The sequence below is a fragment of the Gallus gallus genome, chromosome 12 (genome assembly GCF_016699485.2).
Source record: "Gallus gallus isolate bGalGal1 chromosome 12, bGalGal1.mat.broiler.GRCg7b, whole genome shotgun sequence".
NCBI lineage: Eukaryota > Metazoa > Chordata > Aves > Galliformes > Phasianidae > Gallus > Gallus gallus.
The window spans coordinates 1,190,038-1,208,359 of record NC_052543.1 but is presented as its reverse complement, the minus strand read 5'-3'; the positions used below and the strand labels follow the sequence as shown (position 1 = coordinate 1,208,359).

The window sequence follows — 18,322 nt, the reverse complement described above, 5'->3', positions numbered from 1 at the left end:
CAACACTCAACTGGGAGGCGCTGCAGAGAGATGCTGGCAAATTGGAGGGCTGGGCAACTGCGCAGTTGATAGGAAGATAACGAGAGCAAGTGGTGGATTCTGCCGCTGGGATGGGACAGCCGTGGCTCTGTGCACACCCTGCGGGAGGGGAGGCTGCAGAGCTGCCCCAAAAGGGCTCTGGGGGTTCTGGTGAACGGCAAGTTGCATCTGAGCCGGCAGCGTGCCCCGACAGCCCAAAGGGCCAACCATACCCTGGGGCGCATCGGCCCAGCACTCCCCAGGAAAGGACCGTCCCACTCTGCTCTGCTCTGCTCTGCTCTGCCCGGTGCAGCCTGTGAGAATGTCGGACACCGCTTCCTGAAGCGGTTGCATTCTGCTTGGGATCTGTGCCCAGCAGTGCCCGCAGCCTGCCCTGCTGCGCCGTGAGAAGGCAGGTCCTAGCCTGGGCTCAGATGGCTGCAGGCTCTCGTTGCTGTTGGTTCCTAAGGCTTCCAAGGCGCTGCTTTGGCATCCCCCACTTAGCCAGGTGCCGCTCCCCCCATCCCCTTGGCTGGCTTATGTGCAGCTGTTCTGTTTTCGAGCTGTTCTCCGGTCCTTATCCTTATGGCCTTCATTCTCCTTGTTATTCTGGACCTAGCGCCTGTGAAAGTGCTTGGAATCCCTTGTTTTCTAATACTCTCTACGTAAACTATCTCTATTTGCCCCTTATGTCTACCTTGTGAAGCTGCTTTCTCTTTTCCTGCTATGAAGCCCTTCTTTCTATACTGCAGGGACCCGATTTTGCCCTTCAATTCCCCCCTTTTCTATAATCTAGCAGGACTTCTACCTGCTGGATTCTCTAATCTATTCTTTGTGTCCCAAAATAGGTCCCACTTTCCACCTTTTGCCTTAGCTCATGTTTCTTCCATATCTCGTATTCTTTTCTTGTATTTCGGCACAGGCAGGCAGAGCACTTTATCATCACATGGGTAAAACCAACAATCAGTACTAAGATGATACAAACTAGGAAGAGCTGCTTTAAGCATCCTAGATTTGGTAGCCAGCTAGTAAGCAAGTTCCGTAAATCTTCCTTCCAGTTGGTGTCATCCTGACTTGTCCTATGTAGGACTTTTGTCTGTTCTCAAATTTTCCTTAAATCTGTTTCAGTTCTTAAATCCCTACTGATGTAAGCACAGCAACTCTGATTTATTATTGTGCATACCCCTCCTTCCTTGGCTGTTAATAGGTCTAATGCCATCCTATTTTGGAGTACTACTTTGGATAAGGAGGATACCTCTTCTTGGATTGCCCGTAGTGCATCTGTTGTGGCACTCTCCATGATTTCCAGAGTTGCAGAGATATTTACTATAGCTTTTTCTAGCTGGATAACTCCTAGAGCTGGGATAAGAGCTCTCAGCTCTCAGAAAACTGTGGTATCCCTTGTTATATATAGCTAGGGGGTTGTATGTATGCTTAGTTCTAATTCAAGGGGTTCTCAGGAGTCCCCAAGGGATTTCCTCATGCACCGTGGTCTGGGGTATTAAGTATCCTGTAGTGCAAGTCCTTGTCCAATTTAAAGGTAATGCCTTTCGTGCCTGGCCGTCTCCACATAGCCACCGGTATCCATGAGGTAACTTAAATGGCCTGGCCATGTTTTCCTGATGAGTGAGTGACGCTCCCATCCCTACTATTCCGAGTATGTTCTTATCTGAGGCCCAATATGACTCTTTCTCAGTTTTTCTGTCTACAAAGATAGATCTAGTAAAGTTAATATCTCGTAAATCAAACTTAGGTCCCTTTTGTGACTTGTCTTCTATCCCAAACTTACACTTTCCGTGCTCTACCCAATCTGGAATTGTCCAATTTAGTGCCACTATCCCATAAAAAGGCACCTTTCCCTCCCCTCTGGGGAAGGCAGTGCATATCCAACAAGATTTGTTGAGAGCCTGGCCAATTTTATCAGTTATTTTTAAGCAGCTATTCTCTTGTCAAGCTGTGACTACTGCTCCAATCATGCTGACTATTATCAAAATCTTATGCATGCTTTTGGATCCTGATTTTCAGTGGTCCGCTCTATTCTGCTGTTCTCTGTGGTCCCGGTGCTTTCTTCAGGCAGGTATGACGTATCCACGGTGTAAGTCCCTCTACCTTGGCAGTGGTATGGGTGGTCAGGAGAATTTGGTAGGGTCCTTCCCACTTTGATTCCAGAGGTGAATCTGAGAGAGAGGTTTAACATAAACATAGTCGCCTGGCAATACATCATGCACTGGATCATCTAGGCCTCGTGCCCTGGCACCGAATACTGCTTGTTCAGTTTTCTTTAATTGCTTTGCCAAGCTGACCATATATTCACTCAACACCTTATCCCCCACCTGCATAGAGATTTCCTTTTGTACAGTATAAGGTCGCCCATAAAGAATCTCATGTGGGCTTAATCCATCCTTGCTTCGGGGTTTAGTCTGAATTCTCAGAAGTGCCAAAGGCAGTACCGGCGGCCAGTGAATCCCAGCCTCTTGGCCAAGTTTTACTATCTGTAATTTGATCAGGTGATTCATTTTTCCACCTGTCTGCTTGACTGCAGTCTATAAGGTTTGTGCAATTGCCAATCAATTCCCAATAATGTGCTTATTTTTTGGACCACCTTGGCAAAAATGTGGGCCTCGATCTGATGAGGTTGCTACAGGAGCCCCGAACCTTGGAATTAACAGCATGTAACAGCATTTTCGTTACTTCCCGAGCCTTATTAGTCCTACAGAGAAATACCTCTGGCCATCCCAAAAAGGTATCAGTTAGTACCAACATACAGCGATGCCCCCCTTTTCTTGCGAGTTTCAAGAAATCAATTTGTCACTGTTGCCCTGGAAGGTTCCCTTTCCCAACAGGCCCACTTGAACCCCTTTCCTGGTACTAGGATCGTACTTTGTACTGTCCGTTTGCCCAATACATTTTCTTATCCTCCCTTAGAACCAATTTCTATAAAATACCAAAGGGCAAAACAACATGTCCATCTGTCAGCCTGCTCTCTTCCTTCTAAATCATTAATTAGATTGCTATCCTCTTTAAAATATTTTACGGGTTTTGACTCAGGTTCAGAAATTTTAAGTTTACCGTCTGGAATTAAAGCCCTCTTCAACTGCCTGTTCTGCCACCTGATCCACCATCTTATCCCCAGTTTCCGGTACAGTGTTCCCTTCCTGATGTTCTTTACAATGTATAATAGCCACGCTCTTTGATAGATTTACATTATGCTGTTTTCCTTGTGTGTGAGCATTCCTTGCTCTTTTCAGATGGTGCTATGAGCGTGTAGCATCCCAAATACATGATTAGCATCTGTCCATATATTTCAGGCTCTTGTCGAGGCAGTTATTTCAGCCTTCTGAAAGAAGGTCCCCACAGGTAATGGTTGTGCTTCGATGACCTTGTCAGTAGCAGTTCCTGCATATCCTGCCTTACAGTTTCCTTGTCCCACAAAGCTGCTTCCATCAGTAACCCAGGTGTCTTCTGCATCTTCTAAGGATTCACCTTTCAGGTCCCACTGGCAGCAGTCCATAGCCACAGTTGTTTCAAAGCAGTCAATACTGGTTCTCCAGGAGTTCCGCTAAGGAAAGATGCTGGGTTGACAATATTAGTTACAGTTATTTCTGCATCATCCTGCTGCACCAGGATGGCCTGGTATTTCAGGAACCTCTGGGGGTGAGAGCCAATGCCCTCTTTTACCTCCAATACAGTAGACACTGTATCAGATATTAAAACTGTTATTCTTTGACCTAGCATAAAGTAACCAGGTTCTTGAATATTGAGCACTGGTGCAGCCACTGCCCTCAACCACTCTGGCCATCTCTTACTTACTTCATGAAGGGGCTTTACCACCAGTCCGTAGCCGTGTATCCACAGTTGGCACCCTGCTGTCATTCCTGAGAATGTATGGAGTTCCTCGGCACTTTGTGGCTCAGGGGTTTGGCAGATGGCTTCTTTCCTGGCAGTCCTTAAGGTTCCAAGTCCGGCTGTAATCTCCTATCCCAGATAGGTCACTTGCTGTTGAGTTATTTGTGCCTCCTGTTGAGAAACTTGATAATCATTTAAACAGAGAAATTCAGCACACTCACCGTCCATTGCACACAGTCCTCTTTGTTTCTGTGGCATCCACGTGCTGCAGTAAAGTTCCACTGTGGGATGGAGGAACCCAAATCTCCGGCTCACGAGTTGACCAGTTCTCAAGAATCACTGGACTGTTCTCACAACCCGGGGTAACACTGTCCAGGTGAACTGAGTCTTTTTGTCCTGAATTGAGGCTCTCCTATTCAATGGCAAACAACTATAGCACTTGCTATCCAATTTTTCATCGGCAAGATTGGAATATTGTATTTGGATTCACATTCGGTTAGTAATCCAAAATCCAAAAGTTTTCTGTTTTTCTTTTATCCTTCTACAGTTGCATATCCTCAAAGGGCACTGCTTTACCCTGGCTGGGCTGGCCCTAGCTCTTGCTTTGAACTTAGGGCTGCATTTTGTCTCTACCAGGTATCCCTGGTACCCACACTCCTAAGCATACTTTATTTAAGATTTCTGTAACTTCTGGAGGTACACCATAGTTTTTCCCAGTTTATGTTAAAGCCAGACTTACAATTTTCAATCAGTTAATATTGTTTGACCCTTAGCTCCAGTTTTATTGAATTTAATCTCTGCATCCATTTTGTTCTAATAAGTCTTGCCAGAGTAATGGTTTTGGACAACGTGGCATGTACAAGAATTTATGTATTCCTACTGATTTTCTCAGCCCGTATTTAGTTGATCCCCAAAGGTAAGCCTTTCTTGTTGGGCAGTAGCTCCTACTGCTGTTGCAAAATCATCTATGGGTGGTAAGAGGCCCCCGTACCCACCAGAAAATAAACCTCTTTCTCCTGCTCTCCTAGCTGCAATTTAACCAGTGGATTTGCTAGGAATAACTTCCCAGGTTCCCATCATTCAGCTTTTTGCAATAAGAGACGGTTGGATTTCTCCACCAATGTCTCATTTCCCTACAGTTTGCACACTGCTTGCAGTCCAGCAGGGGTGGAACCCTCCATGGGTTCTTCCAGGCCCCTCCCTTTACCTCTCTCTGAGGGGACCTCTGGCTCCTAAGGCTCTACTCTAGCAGCACAACAGTAACAGCTGTAGCTATTCCCAATTTCCTTACTATCTCTGTTTCTCAGTTAGTTTTTTTCTTCATCTTGCTCACCCTCTTTGGTTCTGACAACCCCGTTACACCTTGCTCATCTTTGCCTTCCTCAGCCTGCGTCCTCAAACTTTCCACTTTCCAAACTCATCATTACATAAAGTAGTAACATGACATTTCAGTTTCACCTCCTCCTCTCCAGAGGTTTCCAGTGCTAACACTGGAATTTTGGGTTTCCGAGATCTCTACAGATGAAGCTATTCTCACTTCCAGTGCCCCATCCTCTCCACCTCCCCCATTCGCAAGTAACGCTGTTTACAACAGCAGTCTCTGACTCCGACACTCTCTCTCACTCTGAGAGTTCTGCTGGCAGGGGAATGGTGCGGAAGGGGGAGGGGGCTGCTCTCATGCAGCGCAGATAAACTCACTTTGTCTTTAACCCTTTTTCCTTTGCCCACTGTTCATACCCTCAGTTACACTCCCACATACCCCCAATCAAGCTTTTGTATACCATTAACAATTACACTTACTTATACCATCAGAACTGTTTGTCCCATTCCCGTCAGAACCCACAAATTAAACAATCCAGTTCTTCAGTTTCCACAAACACCCAGTACTTAGTCTCGTGATTAGAGCACTCAATTATAAAAACTGTTCATATTATTTCATTTACCTTCCCTCCTTAAGAATAACAGTAACTATAAGAAGGCATTATAGTTTAGGGTCTCATTCCGACGCCACTTCTCATCATCTTCTAACTTATATATTAACCACTATTGATTGCAATACTTGATTAAAGTTTTCTTACTCAGGGTGCCTCCAGGTTCCCCTGCAATATCTCACCAATGTGCCAATGCACATCCCAAAGGGGTTTGTTTGGGAATTTCCTTCCCCTGGGAGCCTCCCATGATGTTTACACAATTCTTATTGATTCCTAATTTCCTCAAAGATTCCACAAACAGCCCTTAGCACCGTATAGTGATATTGTTCAGTTATAAACACCTGGAAACAGATCTCACAGAAGCCCGTCCACCTTCCTTTACACTCTTCCCCACAATCAGAACACAATACTACACTCCCTGAACGGAACGCGTCTCACTCACACCACACTCACTCTGACATTTAGAACAAAAACCATGGTTTATACATCATACACAGTGCTGACGATGTCCTTTAGCTGGAATCTTAATAACACTATTACATTAGTCGATCAGTTGCAAGCTTTAAGATTTTTCTGAAAGTCAGCTTGTCCTGCAATGATTAGATACACGGTACCGAACACTCTGCAGATGGTGGTAACAATAATACAACCTAGAACTCCCACTACTATCTCCAGGAGAATCCACGCTATCATCTGACAAAATCCCTGCTGTTACCAATCACCGCAGGGAGAGCTGTTGCTCTTTCCTCGCGTACGACTTACAGGTCCCCTTTGTAGGAACTCCCCAAGGAGTCTTCCTACCCCAGCCGGCAACCTAAGCCGTGAGCTCACATACCTCGGGGAGGGGAGCAGGCACGCTCCTTCATACCCTGTGTAGGACATCTCCTCACGCCTTACGGGTTCCTCCTTTCCCATACACATACCCAGTCCGCCTATGGGTGGTCCTTGTCTGTCCCCGCAGTGATCGGGTGAGGAAGGGAGTCCTTCCAAGAAATCTTGGGGCGCGCCAAAGGTGTCCCCTCTCTCAGCCGCTCCTGCAGCCGACCAGAGTGGGTCCCATCTGGGGTGCCAAATTGATGTGCGGAAATCAGACCCTATAGCCAGTAAGGATATAGAGCAGGTATGTGTTTATTGGTGACGCGCGTACACCCCGGTGCAAGGGGGATCGTTCCACCTAACTTGCACACTGTCCGAAGAAATTGTGCTATAGATATAGGTCAAACTAATACATAATCAGTAGTTGACAGGAATTCGGATACATATTCACTACATTCCCGAGAGCCCATTAGCATACAGTCCCTCCCCCCCTTGCGCATGCGTAGTAGGTCGTGATGATGAAGGCTCGTAGTCTTCCTCGCGAAGGCTCATAGTCTTCCTCGCTGCAAACTTCTGACCCTGAAGGGGAGGCATCCCCCGAACTGGTTTCAGCTTGCACTTCAGACATCTAATCACCTCCCTGCCAAATGTTTTCGAGCTGTTCTCCGGTCCTTATCTTTATGGCCTTCATTCTCTTTGTTATTCTGGACCTAGCGCCTGTGAAAGTGCTTGGAATCCCTTGTTTTCTAATACTCTCTACATAAACTATCTCTATTTGCCCCTTATGTCTACCTTGTGAAGCTGCTTTCTCTTTTCCTGCTATGAAGCCCTTCTTTCTATACTGCAGGGACCTGATTTTGCCCTTCAGTTCTGGCAATCCCCGTCCCTTCCCTGAATGGTGTCTCATTCAATTTTGCTCAAGGTTGAAGCTCTGCTTTATGTTCCAGATGTCCTGCTTATGCAGGATAATCAGCCTTCCCGAGACAAGGTGTTTCTCTTCAAAGATCCAAGGCTGCCATTAAAAAGAAGCACGGACAGACATCCTTGTGATGAGGCATGTGTCCAAAACAGCAACTGATTAGAAGAGACTGAGTGTCCCCCTGCCCAAACCTGGGAAATCCAGGAGTGTGATATCTCCCCAAATGACCACCAAAGATGACCAAAGACCCCCATGCAAGTGCAGAAGATTCCCATATGTTCTGTAACCTCATACTTCCATAGCCCTACAAACAGGCAACAGGTAGGTGTGACTTCAGTGTTGGGTGAGCATGCAGAGAGTGTAAAAACTCCATGCCGTTGATTTGTGGAGATTTCCCACCTTGCGCCCTGTGCAGAATAAATCAATTTCCCCTCTCACAACACTTTTTTTTCAGATGTGTTTCAGGAGGTTTAAAGTTGACAACAGTTTTGGTGACCCAGATGGGACATTTGGATTGAACTTCACCCATCTTCTCACCGCTGCCAGGTTGGTGTCATAAGCTGGACTCCAGCATGTGTCAGATAATTTTTCCAGGGACTCCCCCTGTGATTCCCCAGCAGGTGCTGAGGAGCTGTTCAGTATCCAGTGGAGCGATATTGTAATGTCATAAGCAGGAACTGGGGGGATTGGTGCCTTAAAGTCGGCATGTTGGTATTTTCCCGCATGCTATCACAGTGATGACTGGAGTTCGGACAGGTTGGTTCATTTGACTTAAGGGTATTATTGTTTTGCTGATCAGTAAGCTGGGTAGTGTACAATCCACGGGGGACAAAGTTCCCCAAATGACTGCGTTGTGGGATATTGAGGGAAGTTGCAGGGAGACCTCGTAGCTTGAAGGAAACTGATAACGTATTGCAATCTCTGGTGTCCAGTGTGTATTTGGGAAGATCAAGAAAAGTGGCTAGTAAATGGTTCTCTGTGATGCCATTTTGCAATTAATGTTATCTTAGAGCAGAGAAGGAAAACGGGATGAAGCGCTGTGTGCGGATTTGCTCCTTGAATTAAGAAATGATGATGAAAGATGTCAGAAATGTGGGTTAGTGTCCACGGACACAAATGTTTTGGCTTTGGAAAAATAGAGGGCAATGTCTACAATACAGTGATGCTGTTCAGCATGTAGTGTAGGTAAAAGATGTAAGATGAAGGAGGCAGAGGAGAGAGAAGGGAGAACATAGAGCTCCTGTTACCCACTGTGGTAGGTCGGGCAGTGAGGAAAAGGGGAGTAAGAAGTCCAAGAGGAACAGCCAAAAGAACATTTCAACCCAATGGCTGTAAGGACCAGAAGGGGAAGAGCAGCAGTTCAAGGCACTTGAAGAGAAGTGGTGGGCCCAGAGGGAACTCCAGTAGATGATCAAGAATGTTTTTCTACTTCAGATGTAATGACATGGAAGGAAATGTTGGGAACTGATAGGGAAGATCCCAAATGAGTGGGGCAGGTTATGGGAATGATAATTGAGAATCGCGGTCTGGATGGGGAAGATCTGCAGGTTCTGTGCAATGCTTTCCTGACAGGAGGGGAGGCGGGCTGTGTTAGCTAGGGCTGAGGAAGGGGCAGAATGGGGACACGCTGAGGCTGCACAGGCAGGAAGAAGAGAAGACCGCTTCCCAAGGAGGTCAGTGCAAAGGGATGTGACACTCTGCCTTCTCTGCTGGTGTTATGTCTTGCAGAAAGCTCTCCTTGCAGGAAGGCGGCTCCGTCCTGTCAGAGCTGGGGGATCCATCTGGGCAGACAGCAACCCCTTCTGCAGCTGGAAGAAGCTGCCAAGCTGTCAGAGTCCACCTCGAAAAAGAAAAAACTGCATACATTGCTTATGCAACAAAATGTTGCTTGTTTATAGTGGCATTTACAAGGTGCAGGGAAAGATGATATCCTCCTCAATGATGAGGGCTGAAAACCTCATTAAAATGTGTTATAACATCAAGTGATGCATTTCTGCCCCTACTGCTCCATTTTAACACAGGTAATTGGCTGCAGAAGCAATCCCTGTTCTTGTAATACAGAACAGCAAAATGCTGTGTAAACCTTGGTAAGAGGAGTGTAAGATAGCACTTGGTAGCAAACCCCATTATGGATCTTGGGACGGTTTTGGATGCTGTGCCAAGGCAGAAGCCACCTTCAACCAATGTGGCAGAAGAAGGAGACAACAGTATTTCTTAAAGCCAAAAGCAACAGTGGCTCTGAGCAAGCCGTCGGCCACATCAGCATGAGACGTGTGAGATTACCTTTCCTTTCACCTTGGAATCAGCTATAGCTCTGCTCATTTTGTCATCTGGTGAGTTCACATGGACAGTGAATTTACATGAAGCAAAAGCAAAATGGTTTTAAGTTGAAGGAGGAAAGATTTAGGTTGGATGTCAGGGAGAGGTTCTTTACTATGGGAGTGGTGAGGTGGTGGAACAGCTGCCCAGAGAGGCTGTGAATGCCCCGTCCACCCCTGGAGGTGTTGAAGGGGCCCTGGGCAGCCTGGTGTGGTATTAAATGTGGAGGTTGGTGGCCCTGCCTGTGGCAGGGTGTTGGAGCTTCATGATCCTTGAGGTCCCTTCCAACCCAAGCTGCTCTATGGTTCTTTAAAATGTAGGGTGTAAGGAACATAATGTTCAAGGGTGGTTGTTGCTGGTATGAGAAGGTGGAACTCTTGCTTTAATACCTGTTAGTTGTGTTAGTGTTATGGGAGGAGCACAAGTACAAACTGCAGGATTATTCTTTTTAAAGGAAGCTCAGCTATTTCATTTGTGTTTTTAAGTGGGTCAGTGAAGGCACGGATGTTTGATCAGAGGTGATGGATGAGTGACACAGGAACACACTCTGCAGCCTTGTTTTCCAAAGCAGTGCCAGATGTGAATCAGAGGAACTGACCCCAGAGATACAGTTCCTGGGGTGCTGTGTTGCTGCTGTGCCATGAAAAAGGAAGAGATTCACAAAGGAGTGTTTCTGAGACGCAGTGGCTGCACAGTACAAACCCATGTGCTGGAGCTGCAGCCACGTCATCACCTGCTCTCCTCTGCTGGTGCTCTGAAGTTCAACACCGATAGTTTCAGAGGACCACAGCAGGGAACACCTCCCTCCATAAGTCCAATGGAAGCCTATTCCTTGTGAACTTACTGAGCTGTGTGCCTGGGGAGCGGCAGAAGATACCCACATTCATTGACTTCCTGCCAGCGGTGTCCTTCAGTGTCGATTCACACACTGTGCTTTGGGCTGCCTATGGCACTGCCAGGCGCTGTGCAGGGGCTGCCCGGTGCTGAAGGGACAGCTGTTGGTTTTCTTCCCTGCCGTCTGTTGGGGTATATCGGGATTTCCTCCCAGTGCAGCAACACCAATTCACAGAGAGCCAATGGAAACGTGACGGTTGGGATGTGGTTCTTCAAAAAGGAGCGTTGTGGTTTATCGTGGTTTGTTTTCTTCTTTAACATCCTCAAAATGGCAATAAATATCCAGGAGTTGTATTTTGTTCTGCTGAAGTAAGTGCATTTATGCTCCATGACTTAAACTGTGCTTTCTGCTTAAATGGCTTTACGTTCTAACTGGTCAAATAGAACAAATGGGCTGTTGAATAGTGCAGCTTATCCTTCTGCTTTGACTTATTTGCTGCTCTTCTGCAGTACGTAGCAAACCTTACAAATAATTCTGTAACTCTCCAACATCAAATTTCTACAGACAAACGTTGGTGTGCAGCCCTTGCCTTTTGGTATGTAAGCTTGGGCAGGGTCACTAAGGAGTACCTACAATCCCAACGCAGGCAGACCTGTTAAAAGGCAAAAACTGCTATGATTCCTTCTGCCTCTGTCAAAACCAGAGCTCCACGTCTCACAAATGCAAGTGACAAAAGCATGGGGAGAAATACAGAGCGCAGTTCTGTGCTCTGGTGCAGCTGGAAGTGGTTACAAACAGTTTGCAAGTCACACTGACTGGTGTGAAGCTCGAGTAATATTCCACCATTGGATTAATCCTATTTGTTCTAGCTTAATGGTTGTAAAAATCAGATTTAGACAAGAGTACAAGTAATGCGAGATTAGCAGGCTTCTCACTCAGCACGTGAAGGACAAGCTGTTGGCACTGACTACACAGAGAGCAGCAGCACCCCTGCAGTCTCCAGCAGACACGTGCTTCTGCGGAGGGGCGCACTGAGCTTCCCTTGGCTGTGCTGGGGCTCCCAGCTCTGCAATGGGAACCCAGCACCTCCCTGTGGATGAGAATCCGGAGCTGGACAGCCATGAACAAGGTCAAGCTAATGTTAGAACAGGTGTTTCTACTTCCTTGTGTGACACAAACTGTAAATTCAGTCCAGGATTTCACTGTAAGCCCCTCCTGCCCACCCCCGTACCCCTCCCCCAAAAAACCACAACAACAGAAAAAATATGTTTCCAAATCATTTATTTCCTGAAGTATCAGACTACCCATCCCCATCATTTTACACAACACAAGATAAGGATACGAACAAAGTGAATTTATTTACAAAGCTATTTGACAACTGCACTATGCTATGCTAATACATTTTAGTGTCAACTAACTCTCTATGCTATCTACTCCATTGTTTGCTGGCTCAGTCTCTGCATTCAGTCTTTGTATGTAAGGTCACACGGGCGCAGTCATCTGGGCTCTCCTCTTCCGTCCGTTTCCTCCATGGCTGTTCCGGAGCAGCTGAGCATCGTCTCCTTGAAGGTTGGATGACAGGAGAAGACTGACCAAAACAAATGCAAAAGAGAAGAGTTGGTTGCCACCAGGTCAAGAGGGACAATCACAAAGAGAAGGGAAGAAAGACTTTGAACTGCAAAAGAGAAAGCTGTGTATGAACAGGTCTGTCGTTTGGTTCCGACCTCCAACTCAGGCTAAAGCATTTTGAAACTGGAAACGCAGATGCAGAACATTTCCCGTCATCTTCAGCTCCTCCACTGCCCTGCCTTATCTCATGGGCACACCCCTCCCAGCCAGGAATGTTCTGTGTGCTGGGCCACGAGCACAGACACTGACATACCTCCCTCGGCGCAGAAGGCGCGTCCTCTTCTCCCCGACGATCTCCCAGCAGGTCACGTTTCCAAGAGCCGCTGTTCTTCTGCCGGCGCTGGGGCAGCACCGGGCGCTGATCCTGCTTCCTCCTGGAGGAGGGGGTCAAGTGATGTGCAGGGACTCGTCTGCAGCAAAGACAAAAGAAGGTTCTGTTACTGCTAGCCACCATCTATCAACTCCCTTGCAGTTCACGTACTGTCAAGACAAGAACTGCCTTGCCGTCCGCTATTTCCCTATCCACTGCCATCAGCCCCCCACAGCCCCAGGGCTGCCCTCCCCCTGCCCCTCGCACAGCCCGCACTGGGCTGCCAGCCCATCACCTGCAGCTGCCCTGGTGGGGCCGCAGCTGCAAGCGGGGCAGTGCGGGGCTGCTGGGGCTGCCAGGGAGGCGGCTGCAGCACGAGTACCTTCCTGTGAGCAGAAGGCGCGTCTTCTTCTCCGTGATGCTCTGCTGGCAGGACGGGTCTCTGCAGAGCTGCTGTTCTTCTGCTGGTGACGGAGCAGCATCAGGTGTTGGTCTTCATAGTACTGAGGGGAGAGTGGTGTCCCAGGACGCAGTGGCTCATCTGAAACAGAGATTCTTTTCAGCAACTTTCTTTATCGTACTCAGTAAACTAACTATCTCCCAGTCACCCATCTTTCTATCCTGCATCCCCCTATCAGCTATCTGGCTATGATCTAACTACATCACTACTAACTCTTGCTTACTGCTTACTACCTTGCTATCCACAAACTACTTCTCTACCAATAACCCACCTAGCTATCTGCTATCTGTTCACTACCTGTATGCAACCATCAGCTATCTACGTCACTATCAACTAATCTACGTCACTATCAACTAATCTACGTCACTATCAACTAATCTATGTCGCTATCAACTATCGTGCTACCCACTTTCTATCTATACAACAACTATCTCTATATCGTCTAATTCCTCATCTACATCTACCGGCCCCTGATCCCCCCCGGGGCTGCTCTCCTCCCGTCCCTCACACTGCCCGCTCTGGGCTGCCAGCCCGTGATCTCCCTGCTGGTAGGCGGGGCTGCTGGGGGCTGCTGGCGGCTGCGAAGGAAGCCGGGGGCTGCAGCACGGCCAGAGGAGGGGCTGCAGCCAAGGAAGCCAGGGGCTGCAGCACGGCCAGAGGGGCTGCAGCCACCACCGGCCCCAGCAGCACGGGCACTGCCAGCCAGGGGTGGCAAGGGCAGGCAGGGCGGCCCAGGGAGCCCGCAGCGGCGGTGGGCACGGCGCGAGGTTGGGCGCCGTGAGAGGCCGCAGGTGGCACGGTGAGAACACCGTGCGGACGGGCGCGATGCGGGCGGTGGGTGGCGGCAGCGGGCAGGGCGCCAGGAGCCGCCACGTGTCGCCGCGTGCTGCTGCAGCGGGGGCCGGCAGGGCGGCAGCGGCCGCTCGTGGCGGCGGACGGGCGGCGTCGGCCGGGGCTCTCCTCTTCGGCCCGGCTCTTCCTCGGCCGCGGAGGCGCGGGCGGGCATCGCCGCTGGAGTCGGCGGGACGGCGGAGGAGGAGCTGCAAGAAACGCGGAGAGCGGAGTCGGTCGGCACCGGGTCGAGGGGGAGAACGAGGAGGAGAAGCGGGACCGCGCGTCGCGTCGCGTCGCGTCGCGGCACGGAGAGCCCTCGGCTCCTCCGCTGCCCGGGCTCCTCTCCCGGCTCGCCCCTCGCCGCCAGGAGAACCTTCCGGGCGCCGGGCCGCGTACAGACACGGCCGTACCTCGCCGTGCGCGGAAGGCGCGTCCTCTCCTCGCCGGGCGCTCTCCGCCCTCCTGCGGCGTTTGCCGGGCACGCCGAAGGCCGAGCGGTCGTCGGCTCCGCGCCGGCTCTCCCCGCGCCGAAGGCGACCGCCCGTCTGCGTGCCGCGGCCCTCGGCGAAGGGCGAAGCGGCCCCCGAGGCCTCGGACGGCCCCTCCGCTTCCCGGGCGGGCGGCGTTCGTGCCGCGGACGGCTCCTTCGCCGGGCCTCGGCTCCGCGTGTGCCGGCGGCGGGCTGGCATGGTGCGGAGCGGCCGGGTCGCGTCCTGCCGGCTGCCCGCGGCTCCCGACTGGCTCCGGGTTCCAACCGCCCCCGCCGCGAGGAGCGCAACGGCCGCTCAGCCCCACGCGCCCACCGCGGCCCCGCGCTGCCGGAGCTCGAGGAGCGTTGGACGCTGCTCTCAGCCGCGGGGTTGCGGTGCGCGGTGGTGCCGCGTGGAGCCGGGGGTCGCGTCGGGCACCGACGGCGCTTCTGACGGAGGACATCCTGTGATTCTCCGTGAAGGGCGTCTGTGCTCCGATTTGTACTGACGATATTAAAGGGGTTCTCATTACAAGGAATGCCTGTCAGTGTTGCCTGGGATTTTTGATTAAATGTCATTGCAGTACCATCTGCAAACAACACTCAACTGGGAGGCGCTGCAGAGAGATGCTGACAAATTGGAGGGCTGGGCAACTGCCCGGTTGGTATGAAGTTAAGGAGAGCAAGTGGTGGATTCTGCCCCTGGGATGGGACAGCCGTGGCTCTGTGCACACCCTGCGGGAGGGGAGGCTGCAGAGCAGCCCTCCAAAAGGGCTCTGGGGGTTCTGGTGAACGGCACGTTGCATCTGAGCAGGCAGCGTGCCCCGACAGCCCAAAGGGCCAACCGTACCCTGGGGCACATTGGGCCCAGCACTCCCCAGGAAAGGACCGTCCCACTCTGCTCTGCTCTGCTCTGCTCTGCTCTGCTCTGCCCGGTGCATCCCGTGAGAATGTCCGACACCGCTTCCTGAAGGGGTTGCATTCTGCTTGGGATCTGTGCCCAGCAGTGCCCGCAGCCTGCCCTGCTGCGCCGTGAGAAGGCAGGTCCTAGCCTGGGCTCAGATGGCTGCAGGCCCTCATTGCTGTTTGTTCCTAAGGCTTCCAAGGTGATGCTTTGGCATCCCCCACTTAGCCAGGTGCCGCTCCCCCCATCCCCTTGGCTTGCTTATGCGCAGCTATTCTGGCAATCCCCTTCCCTTCCCTGAATGGTGTCTTCTGGAATGGGGCGATGACACACAGGTTTGGTACACACTTCTGAAAACATGTCCAAAGCCTCTTTGCAGGGGGAAAAACCTCTAATCTTTGAATGCAATCCCTGTTGTATCCATGTGGTGTCTCAGAAGCTGATTACACATTTTTGTCTGGCTGAGGTATTTTGCTCAAGGTTGAAGCTCTGCTTTATGTTCCAGATGTCCTGCTTATGCAGGATAATCAGCCTTCCCGAGACAAGGTGTTTCTCTTCAAAGATCCAAGGCTGCCATTAATAAGAAGCAGGGACAGACATCCTTGTGATGAGGCACGTGTCCAAAACAGCAACTGATTAGAAGAGACTGAGTGTCCCCCTGCCCAAAACTGGGTAATCCAGGAGTGTGATATCTCCCCAGATGACCACCAAAGATGACCAAAGACCCCCATGGAAGTGCAGAAGATTCCCGTATGTTCTGTAACCTCATACTTCCATAGCCCTACAAACAGGCAAGAGGTAGGTGTGACTTCAGTGTTGGGTGAGCATGCAGAGAGTGTAAAAACTGCATGCCGTTGATTTGTGGAGATTTCCCACCTTGCGGGTGCTGAGGAGCTGTTCAGTATCCAGTGGAGAGATACTGTAATGTCATAAGCAGGAACTGGGGGGATTGGTGCCTTAAAGTCGGCATTTTGGTATTTTCCTGCACGCTATTACAGTGATGACTGGAGTTCGGGGAGGTTGGTTCATTTTGCTTAAGGGTATTATTGTTTTGCTGATCAGTAAGCTGGGTAATGTACAATCCACGGGGGACAAAGTTCCCCAAATGACTGCGTTGTGGGATATTGAGGGAAGTCTCAGGGAGGCCTCGTAGCTTGAAGAAAACTGATAACGTATTGCATTCTCTGATGTCCAGTGTGTATTTGGGAAGATCAAGAAAAATGGCTAGTAAATGGTTCTCTGTGATGCCATTTTGCAATTAATGTTATCTTATAGCAGAGAAGGAAAACGGGATGAAGCGCTGTGTGCGGATTTGCTCCTTGAATTAAGAAATGATGATGAAAGATGTCAGAAATGTGGGTTAGTGTCCACGGACACAAATGTTTTGGCTTTGGAAAAATAGAGGGCAATGTCTACAATACAGTGATGTTGTTCAGCATGTAGTGTAGGTAAAAGATGTAAGATGATGGAGGCAGAGGAGAGAGAAGGGAGAACATAGAGCTCCTGTTACCCACTGTGGTAGGTCGGGCAGTGAGGAAAAGGGGAGTAAGAAGTCCAAGAGGAACAGCCAGAAGAACATTTCAACCCAATGGCTGTAAGGACCAGAAGGGGAAGAGCAGCAGTTCAAGGCATTTGAAGAGAAGTGGTGGGCCCAGAGGGAACTCCGGTAGATGATCAAGAATGTTTTTCTACTTCAGATGTAATGACATGGAAGGAAATGTTGGGAACTGATAGGGAAGATCCCAAATGAGTGGGGCAGGTTATGGGAATGATAATTGAGAATCGCGGTCTGGATGGGGAAGATCTGCAGGTTCTGTGCAATGCTTTCCTGACAGGAGGGGAGGCGGGCTGTGTTAGCTAGGGCTGAGGAAGGGGCAGAATGGGGACACGCTGAGGCTGCACAGGCAGGAAGAAGAGAAGACCACTTCCCAAGGAGGTCAGTGCAAAGGGATGTGACACTCTGCCTTCCCTGCTGAGCTGGGAGAGACGAAAACTGAGCTGTGTGTGCATGGATGGGGAAGGGAACATGTGCCCCAAGGGGTGTTGCCCTGCGTGGGATGCCTGGAACAAAGCGGTGAGCCTTTAGCACGTGCCCGTTGGTGTTATGTCTTGCAGAAAGCTCTCCTTGCAGGAAGGCGGCCCCGTCCTGTCGGAGCTGGGGGATCCATCTGGGCAGACAGCAACCCCTTCTGCAGCTGGAAGAAGCTGCCAAGCTGTCAGATTCCATCTCTTCCTCCAGAACGGAAACCTAATTAAAATGTATTATAACATCAAGTGATGCATTTCTGCCCCTACTGCTCCATTTTAACACAGGTAATTGGCTGCAGAAGCAATCACTGTTCTTGTAATACAGAACAGCAAAATGCTGTGTAAACCTTGGTAAGAGGAGTGTAAGATAGCACTTGGTAGCAAACCCCATTATGGATCTTGGGACGGTTTTGGATGCTGTGCCAAGGCAGAAGCCACCTTCAACCAATGTGGCAGAAGAAGGAGACAGCAGTATTTCTTAAAGCCAAAAGCAACAGTGGCTCTGAGCAAGCTGTCAGCCACATCAGCAGGAGACGTGTGAGATTACCATTCCTTTCACCTTGGAATCAGCTACAGCTCTGCTCATTTTGTCATCTGATGAGTTCACATGGACAGTGAATTTACATGAAGCAAAAGCAAAATGGTTTTAAGTTGAAGGAGGGAAGATTTAGGTTGGATGTCAGGGGGAAGTTCTTTACTATGGGAGTGGTGAGGTGGTGGAACAGCTGCCCAGAGAGGCTGTGGATGTCCTCCCCTGGAGGTGTTGAAGGGGCCCTGGGCAGCCTGGTGTGGTATTAAGTGTGGAGGTTGGTGGCCCTGCCTGTGGCAGGGTGTTGGAGCTTCATGATCCTTGAGGTCCCTTCCAACCCAAGCTGCTCTACGGTTCTACGAAATGTAGGGTGTAAGGAACATAATGTTCAAGGGTGGTTGTTGCTGGTATGAGAAGGTGGAACTCTTGCTTTAACACCTGTTAGTTGTGTTAGTGTAATGGGAGGAGCACAAGT

General features: G+C 49.9%; 1 protein-coding gene across 1 annotated transcript; it reads right to left on the bottom strand.

Moving 5' to 3' along the window:
- Positions 1 to 12,023: 12,023 nt before the first annotated feature.
- On the bottom strand, positions 12,024 to 14,701 carry LOC107054346 (proline-rich protein 36-like). Its single transcript, XM_025154700.2, has 4 exons — positions 14,328 to 14,701; positions 13,006 to 14,123; positions 12,567 to 12,723; positions 12,024 to 12,272 (listed from the first exon to the last, which is right to left on the bottom strand). The coding sequence occupies exons 1-2, from the start codon at positions 14,604 to 14,606 to the stop codon at positions 13,500 to 13,502; spliced, it is 903 nt and encodes a 300-aa protein (XP_025010468.1). The 5' UTR covers positions 14,607 to 14,701; the 3' UTR covers positions 12,024 to 12,272; positions 12,567 to 12,723; positions 13,006 to 13,499.
- Positions 14,702 to 18,322: the final 3,621 nt, after the last annotated feature.